This window comes from Thunnus thynnus, chromosome 7, assembly GCF_963924715.1.
Source record: "Thunnus thynnus chromosome 7, fThuThy2.1, whole genome shotgun sequence".
Taxonomy (NCBI): domain Eukaryota; kingdom Metazoa; phylum Chordata; class Actinopteri; order Scombriformes; family Scombridae; genus Thunnus; species Thunnus thynnus.
In genome coordinates, this window is record NC_089523.1 from 14,111,216 (window position 1) to 14,130,084 (window position 18,869).

General features: G+C 41.5%; 1 protein-coding gene across 1 annotated transcript in view; it reads right to left on the reverse strand.

Moving 5' to 3' along the window:
- The window catches only part of dner (delta/notch-like EGF repeat containing), a 74,139-nt gene extending 58,061 nt beyond the window's left edge, over nucleotides 1-16,078 (reverse strand). Inside the window, exon 1 of the mRNA XM_067594482.1 lies at nucleotides 15,529-16,078. Within this exon, the coding sequence (XP_067450583.1) occupies nucleotides 15,529-15,822 (294 nt within the window). The 5' untranslated portion in view covers nucleotides 15,823-16,078. The remainder of the gene's footprint in view (nucleotides 1-15,528) is intronic.
- Between the last annotated feature and the right edge of the window lie 2,791 nt (nucleotides 16,079-18,869).

Below are 18,869 nucleotides of genomic sequence, written 5' to 3' on the forward strand. Positions count from 1 at the left end.
AACAGTGTTGCTATTTGCTGTGATAATGTATTTATATTCTTCATAGCTCTCCGTTATAATGATCTGTTCCTCCTGACTGAAGCAGGCGGCACGCGATCGGTCCATTTTGTGCGGAAAAAGAGTCAAATGACGCGCCAAACGCCCCCTCTCATGGGGACACGCACAGAGCCTGAAGCAGAAAGCCTGGGTTAACAAAGAAAGTTCATATCCACCGTTGTGATACCACTTATCTCGCGATCGCGAGTTTAGGGTTTGTTGATCCAGCTCACACAAAGAAAGCCTGGGTATGTTGAACTTGCTTCGTAGTACACCCCTCTGGATCTTCGTCAACCACAATCTGCCCCTCCAGAATGATTGCTCTTACAGGATTGAAGTGCAGGGACTATTGGACTCTGGGGTGGTGTATCTTCAGGGATCACCGTGAGCACAGAACCTGTAACTTGGCTGTAAGTTGGCATCAACATCACAAATCTGAGGAAAAGAAAAAGGGAAAACAATCAGGATTATATGCAATAGGAGGCTTACATCCCTGCTACCCATCAACCAGGAGGCAACCCTGTGTCCTGTAGTTTCTCCAGGAATAGTTTGACATTGTGGAAAACACGCTAATTCTGACAATTAGATGAGAAGATTGATAGATCTGCGAAATATGAAGCTACAGCCAAAAGTAACAAAATCCACCTACAAGCACATTTCAAGCTCAATTATTAACATGTTATATCTTGTACATAGACTTTGTCTGATCGTCTGAAACAATCCCTTGTTTAAAAATGGTCAATGTGATGCATCTTACTTTAATGTGTGTTAAAAGTTGAGTAGACATTAGTATCAAAAGAGCAGTCTTGGAAGGGACATTGAACTTTCTGGTTAGCCTTAAAGGGTTTAGACAAATGTTAAAAATAATCTTCTGTGCATGGCTCACAAATATCAAAAGGTGGCACTGCTAAGATATGTGAGTTTGTTCCAGTCTACTTGATTCACCAATATTTAGCTGTGTGTCTTTTTTAGATAAATGCACTTTCAAGGCATTAAAAGATTTAAAAGTTCACAGACAGTCTGAATGAAGGCATGGTACAGGCACAATGTGGGAGTATGTTAGATGATAATGCTTGAAAAGTTGTGCCCTCTTTGCAGAATAAAATATGCAGAACTTACATTTCCACTGCATGGCATCACAACATCCAGGCAAATCTGCAACAAATAGCACAATATATCATTATATTTATATGTACAACCATTCAGATTTTAACACTAAAATGTAAAAGTCTTCTGATGTCCCATCTATATATTCCTCAGTCTGCCTTTGTTGCCTTCCAATTGTCATTAATAATCAACATCATTATCAATAATGATATGTTATTCTCTACATCTGTAGCTAAAACTTTAATCGACATACACTCATGCTGACTCATAAGAATACTATGGAGTTCAGTTTATATTCAACACTTACCCCAAAAATCAAACTAGCTTTTCTGTTAAGATTTAAATGCTTAGGATTGGCTCAGATCATCTCTACTATCTGATGTCTTATCATTCTCGTAATTGTTTTTATTCATTATGTCTGTCACTTAATATTTGGTTGTCTGATTTTTATATATCCATTTTCATTTGCTGGAGAGCAGTGGAGAGACACTTCAACCAGACATCAACAAGTTGGGCTTGCTTAGTTAATTCAGATAAGTTATGCTGACCGTTAATTAACAAAAGTCCCTGTGACCCGCCTTTTGTTACTTAACAAAAAACCATCTTATCATTAGCAACATTAGCATTAGCGCCGTTAGCATTATTATTCTACATTACTGAGGATGGCATGCCTACTGTGCCTGTCAGTGGAATAATCACAGAATAATAATTTACTTCTCTAGTAAGTTTCAACGTGGTAACTGGCATTATTATTCAATTGGGAAAAACGACCTTGTTCATTAGCCGCATCGCTAACGATTGCTAATTAGCGTTAGCTCATTAGCTTCGTTCGTCTCATGGCAGTAAGTTAATGCAAACCAAAATGGCCAGACGAAAGTGGCGGGTTTGATTAAGGAGCAGAGAAAGAGAGAAAACGTTCCCAGACGGAGCTGATTGGTTAAATTAGTTTCCTTGAGGCTATGTTTAAAACGTGTTAGCTAAATTACATTAACTTCAGTTAACAGGGCAAAACAAAGCAAAATTAATTCAGCATCAACCTAATGAGCAACGCAAAAGTTGAACATAAAAATGAGTTTACCTCAGTGATCAAGGAGAGTGTCCTCTTTCTGCCGCCTCACTTCACGCTGCTGCAGCTTTGACAAACCCTCACACCTGTCTGGCTGGTGGCACAGGTGAAGAGCAGGGGTGGGCGCACACAACTGCGCATGCTCCAGTTTCAGGCTACACTTTCAGTCATTGAAATTTTAGCTCCAAGTCCACGAGCTGCGACGTGTTGTTGATGTTTTCAGAAACAGGAGAGGCTATGGAAGTTAATTTTTCAGTGGATGGTAAGTAAATATATTGTTCTTTTAGTCGTATAGAGTTTTTCTTAGTTATTTTATATGTCTGAGAAAAATGTTGATATTCCCAACGGCCTCATCGATTTCCTTGCCCCATACAGTTATAGTAATTTGTACACACACATATATATATATATATATATATACATATATGTGTGTGTGTGTGTGTGTGTGTGTGTGCGTGTGTATATATATATGTATGTATATATATAGTATAATAGTATAGTATATGTATATAAAGAAGCAAAGAATGACAAAAGAACAAGGAGTCTTTTGGCCTAGCAGCGGTGTACACGATGAAGCCAAGCATATCGTGTACACGACTTCCCATGTCATAACCACAAGCTCACAAGGTCCATTTGAAGGCAACATAAACACTAGTGAGCACAACATTTTTGTTAAAATCTATTAAACTTGTTCAGTTATTTTTAGTAAGTTATACTATTTCCATTTACAGTATACACACCTTAACAATTTGACAACGATTTAGCCTCTGGGGGCAACGGCCAACGTTTCAGATATCTGATCCAAGACTTCCTCTTCCATGCACCGGTCATTGTTTAGAGTCTGATTAGCAACTTGAGCCACAAGAATGGATTTGGAGTTGAGAGATGACGTCTACATCGGTCAGTCAGATTCCAGGTGAACAAGGCTTTTCTTGGTCCTGGACATGTGTTCTGTGTCACAGTACTTTCCCATCTTTTGCTGTCTTGTGAAGACATTGATGGTGCACAGCGTTTTTGTGTGATATCTTTATTTGCTGCCTTGTCTCAAACGAGATCAGTTTTGGTTTTGGCTTCTTCATTGCTGTGATTGTATTAGAAGCTCTTTACAAGAGTTACATGTGGCCCCGGGAGAATCGCCAACTCCTGTCATTTTTTCAAAGGCAATTGTGTAATCTGACTTTGAAACCAATTTGTTTCTTTCATTACACGAGTTGAAGTTCTCCACACAATACATAAACAACAATACTTTTTGTAGGTGTTTTAGGTCAAGACGACATTTCAACCAATGTGTTCCACCTCTTTCGCTCTCCACACGGACTGTTTACCTGCATGCAACCAAAGCATGTTCCTGTAGAAATCGTCGCCTACATTTCAGGCTCCATCTTCTGCTCAAACGTGATTGGTCAATACTATTCGGATTACAAATGGAAACCAGAACACCTCCGATACCAAAATCTCGTCCCTTGCCTACAGATTCTGCATTCATATGCAGACATAGAGATTAACGCTTTAGTAAATAAATTACAGACACATCTCACTCTACATGCTTACAAACAAGCACGAGAAACGATGGAGAGCAGCAGTTATCTGAGAGCCCCTCCGTCCTCCATGAAATGTGCGTTAGTAAGTTTAACTGATAAAGGGACAAATGAATGTTTATAACGATTGTGCTTACAAAAGGCGACCCTGTACCTCTTTCCAGAGTTCATTAGCACCAACACATGAGAGGGGTCAGATAAAATTCTGATGGTAGTCGACTGCTCAAAAATATCTTGAGGAGTGAGGGGTGTAGGTGTTCCCTGCTGTCTCAACCAGACCAAAAACCTGAGCCTTAAACTTCACCGTTAGGTTTCCAAACCAGCAGGTAAAACCATCATGTAAAATGGACTCTATGATAGCTCTATAGAAGATGAGTATAATATTCCTGCTGACACCATAACCTCTGAGTCTAGAAGGAAATGAAGGCGCTGATGAATTCTCGCACAGACACGTGCGACATGACCTAGTGACCTGTTTGATGTTGTCATGACTGCGTATGGCAACAGAGCTGTGATCTCTAATCAATCTAGGATCTAATACAATTTATTCAGTTCTCCGTGCATTGATGTGTTAATTATGCTCAGCACACCAGTTCACAAACCTGTCCACTTCAGCCTTATAGCTGCTAATGTTAGAGTTGCTTGTGAGTAAGCTGAGAATAACAGTGTCATCTAAAAATTTCACAACAACAAATTGATTAGGTTGGGAGCTGACACAGTCATTCATATACAGAGTAAAACAAAAGGGTGAACTGATGCGTCCTTGAGGAGACCCTGTGTTGCTTTCTGCTGTATCGGAGAGTGTTGAATTAATTTTCACTTCACCTTCAACTGAACTAAGCAAAATGTGTGGATGAATAGTGTTAAAAGCAGAACTAAAGCCAATAAAAAGCAGTCTGGCATATGCAACAGGACTCTCTAAGTCATTATTGTAGAAATGACTTCATTTTTGCTGCAATTTCTTCTGTAAGCAAATCGGTACCGATCTAGGAATGGCTCCACCTCCCTGCGTAGTTCACCTGTCGTGATCCTCTCTAAGGATTTCATGACATTGGAAGTTAAAGCCACTGACCTATAATCATTATTTTCCTGGGACAAGACTTTTTTGGGAACTGGAATGCGTGTGTATATATGGAGAGCTGAAAGAGTCGCCACCATGCCGGTGTAAGTTTCTCAGCGAATGTCTTTAAAAGAAATGCAGACATGCCATCCGGCCCCGTCGCTTTGTTAGTATGTATAGTTTTAAGAAGCTTGGCAACAGTACACGGATCTATAAAAAATCTGTCTTCACAAACATCACACATTATTTCATCAAAAACTACAACTACCACCACCCAAAGAGGAGAAATGTGACTCTAATTTACAGGTTGTGTCTTCATACCTGACTTGCTAACGTTACCTGCTGGTAAGGCTACATGCAGGAATCAGCTGGTGTAGTTCGCAGGTGGAGGGAGAAGAGAAGAGAAAATCGCAGCTTCACTGAGAGGATCGGACTTCATGCAGTTACTGGAGCTAACGTTAAGATAGCTGTTGATGATCATTCAATACCTCAATAATGTAGACTGCTGCTCTCATGTCAAACACAGAAGATGTTACATGTGGATGTGGAGGTTTTGAAGTTGTTTAAAATGCACTTTTGATGGAGCTGATGTCTGAGTAACTAAAGTATGATGATGAGTAATAAAGTAATGTGATTAATATGTAATGTGTTTACATTTCCCAAGTGATTACATCTTTCAAGTAACACAGGTAGTTGCTGGGAGAAGTTAATGTTCGTCATGACAGGTGTATTCAATCTAATGTCGCATTAACTGTTGGTGCCCATTTTTTGTTGTTGCAGTTTTTCAGTAATGTAGCTAGGCAGCCAGTAGCTAGTCATGTGGGAAGGTGACATCTTACTGGGGGTAAAAGCTGTTAATGAGCACAACGAGACCTATTTAAATCGCAGAACAAATCAGAGATGTGTGAGTTATCAGAGGAGGGTAATTAGGAAAGGGGGCCCCACAGCAAAATATCACAAAAGGAATCGAAAATGCTGAAGGCAGCCCCGACATGTACATGTGTATCTGCAGCATATGAACACACACACATAACAGTGCCAGCGTGTACTCATACACACAGTTATATAGCGTTTAGACACATATACACACAAAACACCCATCATAATTTACTAAACACACACACACCTCCTTCCTGCCACATACTGTACGCTCATTATGCCAGCAACAACAACACCAAGACTAATCATTAAAAGCGACAGTGCAATGATGGTGTCAGAGCAGAGGGTTATTACAGAGGTGAATTACTGCTGAGTAAGAGCTGCTCTGCCCTTTTTTACGTTATGCTGTGAATGGTGACACAACTCACTTCCATTCAGTTCCATTAAAGATATAAATAGCAATGAGGGCAGACAAAAAGCAATAAAAAAACACCTAAACCAAACCACAGGGAGAAATGTAATGACTTCTTTTCTATCCAGGACAGAGGAGGGAAGTTTCACTGGCAGACTCCAGGAAAATAAAAGAGCCAATGACACGGAGATAAGAGCCTCTGTTCATGATGAGTGGCGGCGATGAGAAAAGAAATATGGGCTGGAGATATGTGAGCCGTCAGGAGTGCTTGAGAAATGCTCAACAGCAGCGACTGATTAGACTGTATTCAAAGAAACAGGAATTAAAAAGAAAATAAAAAATCAAAGAAGCAGGGATGAAACAGCCCTCCACTACACATCCAGTATTTAAATATGAGAGCTTATACAAGTCAGGTTAGGACTTTTGTATGGAACAGGGTAACAGATTTATAATGAAATCTGCAAAGACACTGTTGCTTTACCTGTTCTTGTTTTGTGATGTGGGAGTTTTTTTTTATTTCTTAAATTGTTATGATGTGTTTTTGGATTTCAGGATTGTATTGTTTAATTTTTATGTTGAATGTCTTGAGTTTCTTTATGTTTTTGTCTTTTAACAGCTGGGGACCATGTTGGAAATAAGTGTTTTCACTTTAACATGCCATCCTGTGGATTTTTGTTTTTTATGTGTCTGTGTAATCCATAAATTAAATCAATCAATCAGTCAATCAATGCAGTTGGAACACGCTATATACTCAATTTGATGTCATACTTTGTACAGTATGTTAGTATGCCATTCTGAACACAGCCATGCTGATGTGAAGCCTGTATAATGTTCATCACATTCACTGTCAGCTAAGAAGTTAACATACTACATACAAGGAATTGTCTGGGGTCCGTGACTGTCTGCACAAATTTTTCACATCAATCTATCCACGGGTTACATCTCAATTCCCTTATTTGATCTTTGCTCGCACCTCAATCCTCGCACCTCAATCCTCGCTTGACCCAGAAGTTGTCCTGGTCCTCCATCATGAAGGCCGTCCCAAAGCGCTTATTTCTGCTCTGAGGAGCAAGGAGGGATCTCTAAGGAGCCATAAGCGAGGATACATAAGAGCAGACTTTGTGGAAGTCTTTTACCAACACGCCCTTTTATTGGAAAGCAGTTATTGATCGGACTGATCTGATACATCACAATATCCCTGCAGTTTCATACTGGAGTGGAGACAGATAACAGATTAAACTCAAGTGTATCACTCTCAAGTCTTATATTTACATGTTTTCTGATTCATCATCTATTTAAAAATAGTAAATCTGTGTCAGTTGACGGTCTGATCAACAAAAGAACTATAAACAACTTTCTTCATTTATTAGAAAGATTTTTCTTTTCATGATCTGTTATTTCCCCCATGAACTTTTATTATGGATCAAATTAAAGTCAGGGAGAGTCTGTCTGTCAGCAAGAAACACATTTTAAACACATTTATATCTTACATCATTTATCGTCATTTCCATTCAGTCCCATGTGATGCTGAAAAATTCCTGAGTGTCGGGTTTGATATGAGTTACATAATTTCCATTTTCCCTGAAACATTTAGCTCAATAGATCATTTCCAGTGTTCAAAAGACACCCTATTCATAAATAATGAATTCACAATCAGAATATCAATAAATAGAGACACAAATAATTAATAAATAACATAAACGCATTCATTCTGCCAGTAGAAATGGTTCATGTGCCTCTGAGCAGAACACAGTACACAGTATAAATACAGAATGCTGGTTTTTATTCATGTGCAGGTGTTTGTCAAACAGACGTTGCTTCACGTGACGCTTCAGAGGAAAGGACGTCTCATTTCTCTAAAAACATATTTCCTCGTTTCCTCTCTCCTGCATCTTTCCCTTGCGCCTCTCTTTGCATCTTTAGTGGGAGGAACTAAGATGCAAGGAAGATAAAGAGGCAAGTGAGGGAAAACTGGATGCAATTAAGGGAATTGAGATGCATCCCGATATTTGTTGAGATATTTCAGTCTGGACCAAAGTGGTGGACCAACCAGTTGGCCACCCCTGAAGCCACGCCGCTAGCACAAATAAATCAAATGAAAATAAATCCAATAAATGACCCATAACTGCCTGTAGAAATCGATATTTAGAGCGTTAAGTACTGGTGCTGAGTGGTGTCCACTGCACACCATCTCCTGTATCATCCATATGTATAAGGCCTCACTAAACCATCATGCCGCCACCTCCTCATGCACTCCCCACAGATCAAAAGGCCAGGTGATGTGTGATATGGAAATGACCAAAGTGATTGGCCATGAGCCCTCCTGTTCAAAGGCAGCACAATCCGCATCGTAACATCTAAGGACTTCAACATGAGTAGCAGTGATAGCTCAGTGATAATAGCTCAAAGCTGTCTCTTTTTTTTTTTTTTTTGGCTGATGGGTAGCGGCGATATCACAGGTATCATCAGGGTTATAAGCAGCCTGTTACCAAAGTAACATCAGCTGCTTTCATCACACCATCTGTAATTGATTACATGAGAATGCATGTTTCTATTTGCAAATTATGCTTGGTTTGCTACAGGTTACCCTCTATTTTACAAGTTTACGGTAAAAACTGCAACAATTCACTTTAAAATTTTTGTAAAAAGTTTGACGTCTTTCTACTTTTGACACTTCATGAGCTTTTTCTTGCTCCACCCTCAGGCTAAAATCTCAGTTTTGCTCACAAGATATCTTTTTTAATCTAAAAGGCAGATTTTCCATGAAATTTGCTGAGCACATTCATGCTCCAGAGCAGATGAACAGTTTTGATTTTAATGCCCCCACATCCTTCCCTTCATCTCCACACTCATACAAAAAGTCTGTACAGTCTGAAATGCATTTATATTCAGAAACAGAAGAATGAGACCAAAGAATGGAAGCATTAAAAACAAAGTAAGAACACAAAAAAAAGAGAATAACTCTTAAAAATTAATTACAGATCCTTTCAGAGGAAGGATCTGTGGTGTCAGACACAATGTGATATCTTGACACAATGTGGTTCGTTGTCTAGAGTTGTACTCAATTTACTCTTATCTCTTGACTCTTTTCTTGATTGCAAAAACTGATTCACAGTTTGTTGAATAAGCGATTTTTAAGACCATGCTTAATCCTCGTAAAACTGGCCTTGAACTGGTCATCTCTCAGAGGAATTATGGGAATCCTGCAGAGGGTTTGACAGTTACAACAAAGATCAGATGACTTGTGTTTTTTATAATCAACTCTATAAAGATAATGATTTTCTGCTGTACATGCTGAAACTGGTCAAAACTATCTGTGATGACACAGTGAAATGGCAAATTAGAAGAAGGTTATTAATGATCTCTGGCCAACCAGAAGCCTTATTTATAGTGTTTGTGTTTTTCTTGTACACGTTACGATTAACAAAGGTACGTTTTACCTTCATTCACAATCAATCCCTGCTACAATAATCAGCATTTCAACAAAGCATAGTATAAATTGTAATGCACAGAACTGTCATCTTAACAGCAATGCCGTCTTCTTTTTAAAGATGAAATAATTAGTCAATTAATCAATTAGTCCTTCGACAGAATGTTAATCTGCAAGAAACTTTAAATTCGAGCCATTAGTCAAACAAAAATCTCAAACTTTCTCTGGTTCCAGTGTGTCAAATGTGAAGGTTTGCTGCTTTTCTCTGTTTTATATCTTTTTTATTTGAATATCTTTGAGTTTTGCACTGTTGGTCAGACAAAACGAGACATACGAAGACGTCAACTTGGGCTCTGTGATCACAGTTTTCTGACATATAAAATTATGAATCAGTAAAACAATCAATAAACTAATCAGTAATGAGAGTAAGCATTGCTTGCAGCCCTCCCTGATAACTACTAGCAACCCAAAGAGCTGAAATTGGCTTTTGGGGAGCACCAGCCCAGGACATATGGATGATCTTCTGAACAAACGACACAACTGACCGCTGCCTTCAACTGAAGTGCTTCAGCAAATAGAGCAATATAAAGAGGGCCAGACTCCATATATATATATATATATATATATATATATATATATATATATATATATAATTTTTAATAGAAGCACATTCCTCATAGCTTCTATCTCTCCTCTGACTAACAAGCCAGGGATATCAAAGAGACCAAAGGCTGGTGATGAGCTTTGAACTCTGCTTAATTGGATGCAGCTCAGGCTGTATCTGTAGCAGCAGAGTGAATGGCCCTGGGAGACAAGAGCTGACCACCACACACACACACACACACACACACACACACACACACACACACACACACACACACACACACACACACACAAACTCTTTCTCGCAATAACGATGAAACAGCTTCAGGACTCGGCTTTGTTTGCTTTCACTGAGTCCTGTCAGGAATGCAACAACTTGTGCGTGGGAAGGTTGTCACATTCAGCCTAACAGGAAAAGAAAATACATTTTCTGTCATTACCAAACAAATGTCAGTTTCTACTCGACACTTATTTAAACTGGCTGGATTGCAAGTGAAAGGCTGTCGGGTGTGTATAGCGAGTCTCACACTGCATTCTCGTCTTAATATCTAATTAACATCTTCAGTCTGCTGCTGAGTCTTGTGAATATACAAATCTGCCAAGTGTGAGATCATTTAACTTGTTTCTGATGCAAGTCAAGTTATTTCAAGTGTTTGATTGAAGTGCAGCTTTCCTTGAGACTGCTAGAGTGGTGCATCTTATGTCAACATACTGTTACTTTAGCCAAATTTATAAAACATATGAAACCGCAACAGACGCAGATCTCTTCATCCACTAATAGTTTTTTCAACTTGCTTGAAATTAAATTGGATTTCAGAGTCAACATCTGTCTTCTCACGTACACAATAATCCTGCAGATGGTGACACCAAGCGGCAACTATCACAGTTTGAGGCCGAAACCAGTGCAAAAGTAAAGTGCAATGCCACCAACGGCCGCTAGATGCTGGCTCCTAAAAATCCCTGGTGCCGACCATAAGCTGCAACTCTGCCTTCAAACCAGCTTCAATGCAAACCAACAGGTGATGTCACACCTTGTTACGTCCATCTTTATATACAGTCTATGGTTGGCACAGATACATATCACAAATATGGCAACACATATAAAGAAATAGTTTGGCATTTTGGGAAATATAGTTATTCACTTTCCTGGCGAGTGTTAGATGAGAGGCTCAACCACCACTGCATGTACGGTAAATATGAAGCTACAACCAACAGGCTGTCAGCTTAGCTACACAAACAAATGAGATATAATGTGCTAATTAGAGAGGTTTAGAGGTGCCTGACATGCCAGATGGTTTGTTACACAGAACCATCATAGAAGTCATAGTTGGAAACTGTTTAGAAAAGGGCAGGCACTGAAAACAAAAATACTTCACAGGTGATTGGATGAACCATCTGTCCATAACCGTCTTACCTTGCGAGGCAGCTGGATTCGTGAGATCACGTGAGAATCCTCCTAAAATGCTGATTGGTCTGAAACACTGGTGGTTCGGACACAAGCGCATAACTTAAAGCCTGACAAGATGGATTCTCGCGTGATGTCGTGATGTCGTGATCCCACGAATCCAGCTGCCTCATAAAGTAAGAGCCAGGCTAGCTGTTTCCCCCTGTTCCCAGTCTTTATGCTAAGCTAAGCTAAGTGGCTACTGGTTTCAACTACACATTTACTGTACAAACATACATGTGGTATCAATCCTGATCTAAGTCTCGGCAAGAGAGTATGAATATGTGTATTTCCAAAACTATTCCTTTAATATGTTCTTGCTCAGAGTCAGAAAGGGGAAAAATGAAAAAATCACAGTAAGAAACCTGATGAAGAAGACTTAAAGTGATGCTTATCAAACAGTGAAACTGGGGAACTTGTGAGTGAGAAAGCAACCCTGGAGGCATTGAGAGAAGAAGGAGGGTGAACTCTCTCAGCTGAGATCTAAAAACCTTCATCATAAGGATCAAAAAGCTCCGTCACAGCTCTCACATGCTTCGTGCGAGCTTATTATAATGTGGCAGAACTATCGAAAATGACTGCTGCTCCACCTCAGAGATATCACCTCTTTAACCACCTCCAGTCCCATGTCCCCTCTCCAAATAAAAGCAGAATAAAAAATTTAGGCGAAGTCTGCAAATTCTGGCATGATCCACTGCTTTCATATTGCAGAATGGCTGAGTAACCCAGCAACAGCTCCCCAGACTTGTTTCGTGACGGATGGCTGTTTTGCGCTGCCACAGCCCTATTGTGTTGTAGAGCAAGTTACCAAATCCATCAGGGCACACAACAGGCCTTTCAATAATGAATAAGCTAGAAGCTGAGGAACTAATAACTTACAGAAAGGCCAGCGGCAGAGAATTCCAACAGGACAGCTTACAGGCTGTGACCCAGAAAAGGTGCAGGCTGATATTAAAACTTGCCGAGTTTAACAAGTGGAGTGGAGTGGATTGGTTTTCCCCTACTACCTGGTGCTGCGGTTTGCATTTGGCTGCTTTGAGTCCTACAGTATAAAACGCAGCCAGGATTAGCAATTTAGCTGGATTATTAAAAAAAACAAAGTTGTGAAATATCCTCTGAAATCAACAGGCATTACTGAGTTTTAATCCTACTATTCAAAAAAACTGTAATGTTGGAAGATATCTACTTGATTTGACTAATTTGGACGACTGAAGCTTCATATTAGATTCAGATAAACTTTTAAATACATTTTTGCTCAGAAAGAGGCTTGTGGATTTTGGCCCCCATCACATTGTAAGTGTATTATGAAGGGTTCCTCTAATGGCCAGTGTGAACAGGGGGATGATTATGGCAAGCAGCACTTCATATCTGTCACAGAATTCAAGATAAAAGAACAGTGAGGGAGAGAGAATTAATTTACAACAGCATTTCTTCACTAAGCTGCACAAAACCAGGACTTTACTCTCTATAAGAAGACATCCATGGATGATCAGAGCACTCCGTCCTTTTTCTCCTCCTCCCCTATCTCTTTCTTCGATCTCCTCTCTTTCTCCCTTGCTGGACCATCTGTGTTGTGACGCATGCAGAGGACAGGGGATGCAAACCAGCACTGTGCTCATCCAATCAGGTCATTTACCAAATCTCAATTGACTACTGCTCCAGTTTCCATGGAGAAGAAACAACCAGCGAGAGGGGAGCGAGGCAAAAAAAATCAATAATTCCTCTCTGGCTCGGCTCGGGGGCCGTGCCGGACCTGAGCTCTGGCGCATAAGAGGAATAAAGCTTGAGTGGATGCTGTTGTTCCAGGATTTCACATGCTCAAGAAGTGATGGAATATAAAAAAGATAACTGGAAAATTTCCACCTATGAATGTGTTGTCCGTCCTCAGCTCAGGCTGTGTGACAACACTGTCCTCTGTGGTTTCTGTGGAGCAGAGCGCAGTGAAGCAGGCTGCAGAGGTAACAAACTGCAGCTTCCCCTGCTGCTTTCTATTCTGAGAGATGAAACCAGGACAGTCAAGGAGACGGTGATCAGCTCCTTGGCTAAAATGCTTCATTAAATAGTTTCAGCCCTGATGGCAGACTACCAGCAGGCTCACCTGTCCTCACATACACTCACAAGCACACACACAGATAAGGAAACATGTACTGCATGCATATGCATGTGTAAACACTAAGGGGGGGGGCAGAGATATGGCTGCCACCTGTTGGCGATTCTGCTAAAGTTCACCCAGTCACCTTGTCGCTTCCCTCCGTGATGCTGCAGCAGACTCATTTATCCTCTCCACTGCTGGCGGATGCTCTCTTTCACCCCAGCATGACTCAGAGGCCTGGCTTACCGCTACTGAAGCTCAGCCACAGTCCATTAATAATAAGCTCAGACGAATCTCATGCAGTCCAGAAAAAGAGCAGGTTTACACAGAGATCAATAAACTGCTAAATTAAAATAAAAGAGGGCTGTTTCACAGACTTTCAGTGTCCTTGACTATAAAGAAGCCTAAAAACAATTCAGTCGGAAGGAGAAGGGGAGTAGTTACAGTGTAGGTCAACATCAGGGACAGGGACATTTAAAAGAATGTGACAATGTGTGTAGGTGGATTAGCTCTATCAGACTTGACCCTCGTTGTCCTTATTTCAGTACAGTATAAAGAAATCTGCTTGAAAACTACCATCACACGAAAACATTATTGGTGAGCCAAATCTAGATACAAAGAAGGCCGTGAGAAGTAGCTGAAAGCTCAGAAACAGCTAGTAAGTGGACCTTAAGAGCTGAGATTCTTTTGTATCATTGCATAGGTGATGATTTAGAAATTGGATGCATAATATGAGAGGAAAAACTAATACTTCGATCATGTTATCGTTTAAATTCACAGACAGGTAGCATTGCTAAAGCATTAGCTGCACCCAGATGGACATAAATAACTTTGAGAATATGAGACATTGATGTTGTGGATCCTTCAGTAGAACAGTACTTATGTTATTCATGACTGTCCAGATGTTCCAGTTAATAAATGCAGTGTGGAGACTGCAGGTCCTTTGGCCTGATCGTCAGTATCCCAGATGTTAATACATTCTCCCGTACTTGAGTTTTTCTCTCAGTGTGCATACAAATCAGAGCACAGCACAGGAATACATTTTACAGAATCCAATGCAGCTTTGCACTATTTCCAGGTTACACACATGAAACTAAATTTGGGAGTCGTTGGGTAAAAAAAAAAGGGTCCAAAATACCCAGGAACTCACACTGACACACACACACACACACACCAACAGTTTTCACTCGCATCTCAGCACCGCCACTCTTCCCTCCTGTTGCCACAGCAACGCAGCACTTGTCTCCGTGTCTCTGTGACAGCACATGCTCCCATTAAAAAAAGACATCCCTGAACAGCAAAGAGCGAGAACCGTCATCTACAGCACACATGCAAATCACAAAACACACACACACACACACACACACACACAGACACAGTGCCTGTTTATTACACACATTATCCAAGGTAGGTGCTTTGAGCAGAAACATTGTTCTAGCATGATGGGGAGCAGCAGCAGTATTTCATACAAATTAAAAAATGATAATGGATTCCGGTGACGCCAAGCTTCCTATGATTCCTATCAAAATAAAAGAAAACTCAACTCGTTATTCTCTGCTTTATAAATAAACTCAGATAACAGAAGCCTACATGGTGCAGTTCTATCTGATGAACCCAAAAAACAAAATTAACACACAAACACACAAACTCCCACATATATATAATACAGCTATTAACAGACTTGTTTTGGAACATCGGCTACTTTTAAGCCCATACTCCATGCAGTATCTGTTTCTGTGTTTGGAGGGTGCAATCCTCTCAAGCAAAAGCTGAGGAATAACATCACACACACACACAGACTGCTCATTATTGATCCAGTGTTCATACAGGTTGGTGAGGATGAAAGAAACAGTGCTCTCACCTCGCAGTTGCGTCCGGTGAAGCCCTGGCTGCACGTGCAGGTGTACTCCCAGGTGTCCTCTGGCCTGCCAGCGGAGGGGAGGGCCAGGCAGAGCCCGCCGTTGAGGCAGGGTCGGCCTTCGCAGGGGTCCGGACGAGGTGTGGCCTGGGTCGGGGTGGGCTCGGCCGGAGCCGGGGTGTCCGGGGCCAGCTGGAACGGGGAAGGGACGGCCCCGACGCTGCTGCTGCTGCTCAGGAGCAGGAGGAGGAGAAGCAGCGGGGATGTGAAGCTTTGTAAAACACTGCACACACTCATCCTGATTCACTCTGGTTTCTATTCTTTCTTTCTTGTCTTTCCTCAGAGCTCACACAGCTGCTGTTGGTGCTGGCTGGGCTCAGCAGCAACTGAGAGGTGTGTGATCGACTGTGTGCGTGTAAGAAAGAGAGAGAGAGAGAGAGAGAGGAGGAGGAGGCAGGCTGTTAGGATGTTGAGCCTCAGCTGTGCGCAGGCAGAATGACTGAGAGGCGACTGGCTGATGCTCTGGAGGCTGAGGGAGAGAAGGTAGGGATGTGGGAGGAGAACAGAGAAAGGGAGGGCTCTTTGCTGTCACTATGACGATGATAGCTGACGACACTCACACACACTCCACCCCCTTCATACACACTCCCTCTCCGAAACGTCTCTCTCTCTCACACACACACTGTGCAGAGTAACAAAGGAGCTGTGCACCCTCCTCATTTAGAGTCTCATCATCCATAACCTCTCCTTGGAGCCGGGCTTCCAAGGAAGGAAGGGAAAGGAAGGAGGAAGCTGCAGTCAGGGAAGACAGGAGGAGGAGGAGGAAGAGGAAGAGATGGGGTTGTGTTGGAGAAAATCCTCATCAGCGTGGCGTTAAGAATAGCTGCTTTCCAGTGATAACAGGCAGTGTTACCATAAGGGAGATGATGCTTTCAGACACTCGCTAACAGAGTCCGACCGGCCAAGGTCAGCTTGGACGCTGAAGGTGGTTTATAGTCTCGAACAAAATTATTCTTAAAACAGTTCCAAAAAGCAGATGGATGGTGCTGTCACAAAGGTTAGAGATCATCCAACCAAGGTGGAGAGTGATCTGAGTCAAAATAAGAGCAGTCAGGTCTCCTAAATCCCAAAGTAAGTAAGGAAGTTTTTATGAACATTTTTATGAACATGAATCCACAAAAGACAACAGACATGTTTTGGGCTGTTAGTTGGAAAAGACCTTTGTTTTTAATGTTTAGGGCGACATACAACTACAACATGTCTTTGCTACTTATTCTGTAGTCTTATACTGCAATATGCAAAACATTATCATGAATTCTGTTTTGGGGTGGATTTTCCCTTAAGAACACAAAGTCCCTAATCTGATGCCCTCTTTTGAAAATCCTGCAGAGGGTGCTCGCAGAGTTTTCTGTTTAACCGATTAACCAATTACAGATTGGTTTGGTTTGGGGGGCTAGTCCAAACCACTGATTTTTACACGCCAAAGTCAGTTTACAAGAGTTGTATTATGCTTTCTGTGGTTCTAGAGGAGCTTTGTCAAGTCTGAAAAAATAAGTCACATGACATCCTGTCTCAAGAAGATGCAGAAAAACTAGTCTATGCATTTGTTTCTTCTAGGCTGGACTATTGCAGTTCCTTATTATCAGGCTGCCCTAACAAGTCTCTAAAGACTCTCCAGCTGGTCCAAAATGCAGCTGCATGTGTACTGACAAAAACTAGAAAAAAGAGATTTCATTTCTCCCATTTTAGCTTCTCTGCACTGGCTCCCTGTAAAATCCAGAATAGAATTTAAAATCCTTCTCCTCAACTACAAGCCCTTAATGGTCAGGCACCATCGTATCTTAAAGAGCTCATAGTACCTTATTATCCCACTAGAACACTGCACTGTCAGAATGCAGGCTTGCTTTACTATCAGGCTCCTCTCCTGTGGAACCATCTTCCAGTTTGGGTCCGGGGGGCAGACACCCTCTCTACGTTTAAGAATAGGCTTAAAACTTTCCTTTTTGATTAAACTTATAGTTAGGGCCGGCCAAGCTTGCCTTGGTCCAGTTGGACCTAGTTATGTTGCTATAGGTCTGGACTGCCAGGGACTTCCCATAATGCACTGAGCTCATCTCTCCTCCTCCTCTCCATCTGTATTCATGTACCATGAATGCATGTTACTAACTTGGCTTTTTCCCCAGAGTTTTTGTGCTTTCTTGTCCTGCAGGTTTCAATGGATCATTGCCTGGTTATGGATTGCGGGCTTCCATGGACCATGGCTGCTGTGGTCCTGCTTGACACCCACACCTGCTATTATTATCATTAGACATATCGCGATTATTATTATCATTGTTATTGTTATTATGCTTCTCTGTCTCTCTCTCCCTCCCTCCTTCTGTCTCTCTCAACCCAACCAGTCGAGGCAGATGGCCGCCCACCTAGAGCCTGGTTCTGCTCGAGGTTTCTTCCCGTTAAAGGGGAGTTTTTCCTCGCTGCTGTTGCCAAGTGCTTTCTCATGGGGGAATTGTTGGCTCTCTGTAAATTAAAGAGTACAGTCTAGACCTGCTCTATGTGAAAAGTGCCCTGAGATAACTTCTGTTGTGATTTGTTGCTATATAAATAAAACTGACTTGACACCTGAGTCATCTCAGTTTGAGCTTGGAACTGGTAAATTTATGACAGTGTTAAAAGCACAAGGAGCGAGGGTCGAACAAAACATGCACTTAAGGTACTCTCAGCCTCTTTCCTCTTCCTTCTTATTTCAATACACTTCTGACGAGAGCCCAACTATATGTAAATACAATTCTGAAATGCTGGAATACACCTTAAAGGTATACTATGCAAGATTTGTCAGTTGGTGTTTTTAAAAACACACAACTTTCAAAGTTGGCCCCTCCTCCCCAACTCAACTAGAGAGAGGGAGAGAGAGAGAGCAGTGGTGGTCGAGCAAGCTAGAGAGTGAATGAGGAGAGTGAGTGGTGCTGGTGAGAACAAGGCTGTTACATAAATAAACACGCCCACACCTCTGCACAACCATGTAACGCAGAGCTTCATCCTGTCCACGGTGGCCTCTCTGCTCTGCATGTGTGTAGCTCATCCCCGCCCTCGGTCAAGCAGACACACAGACCTGCAGCTCTTTATACATCCATGACACAGAGAGATGGAGAGAGTGATGTAACCTGGTCGCTACGCTACACCCATCACGCTGTTATTGGGGGCTACACGCCCACTTGTCCAAAGGTTGACGCTGAGATTTGTCCCAAACACAGCAAAATCAGAAAATACAGGCAGAGGGCAGAGTCTCCGTAGATAAATACATCACCACACACTTCCATAGGGTCATAAGTGATGATTGAGAAGGA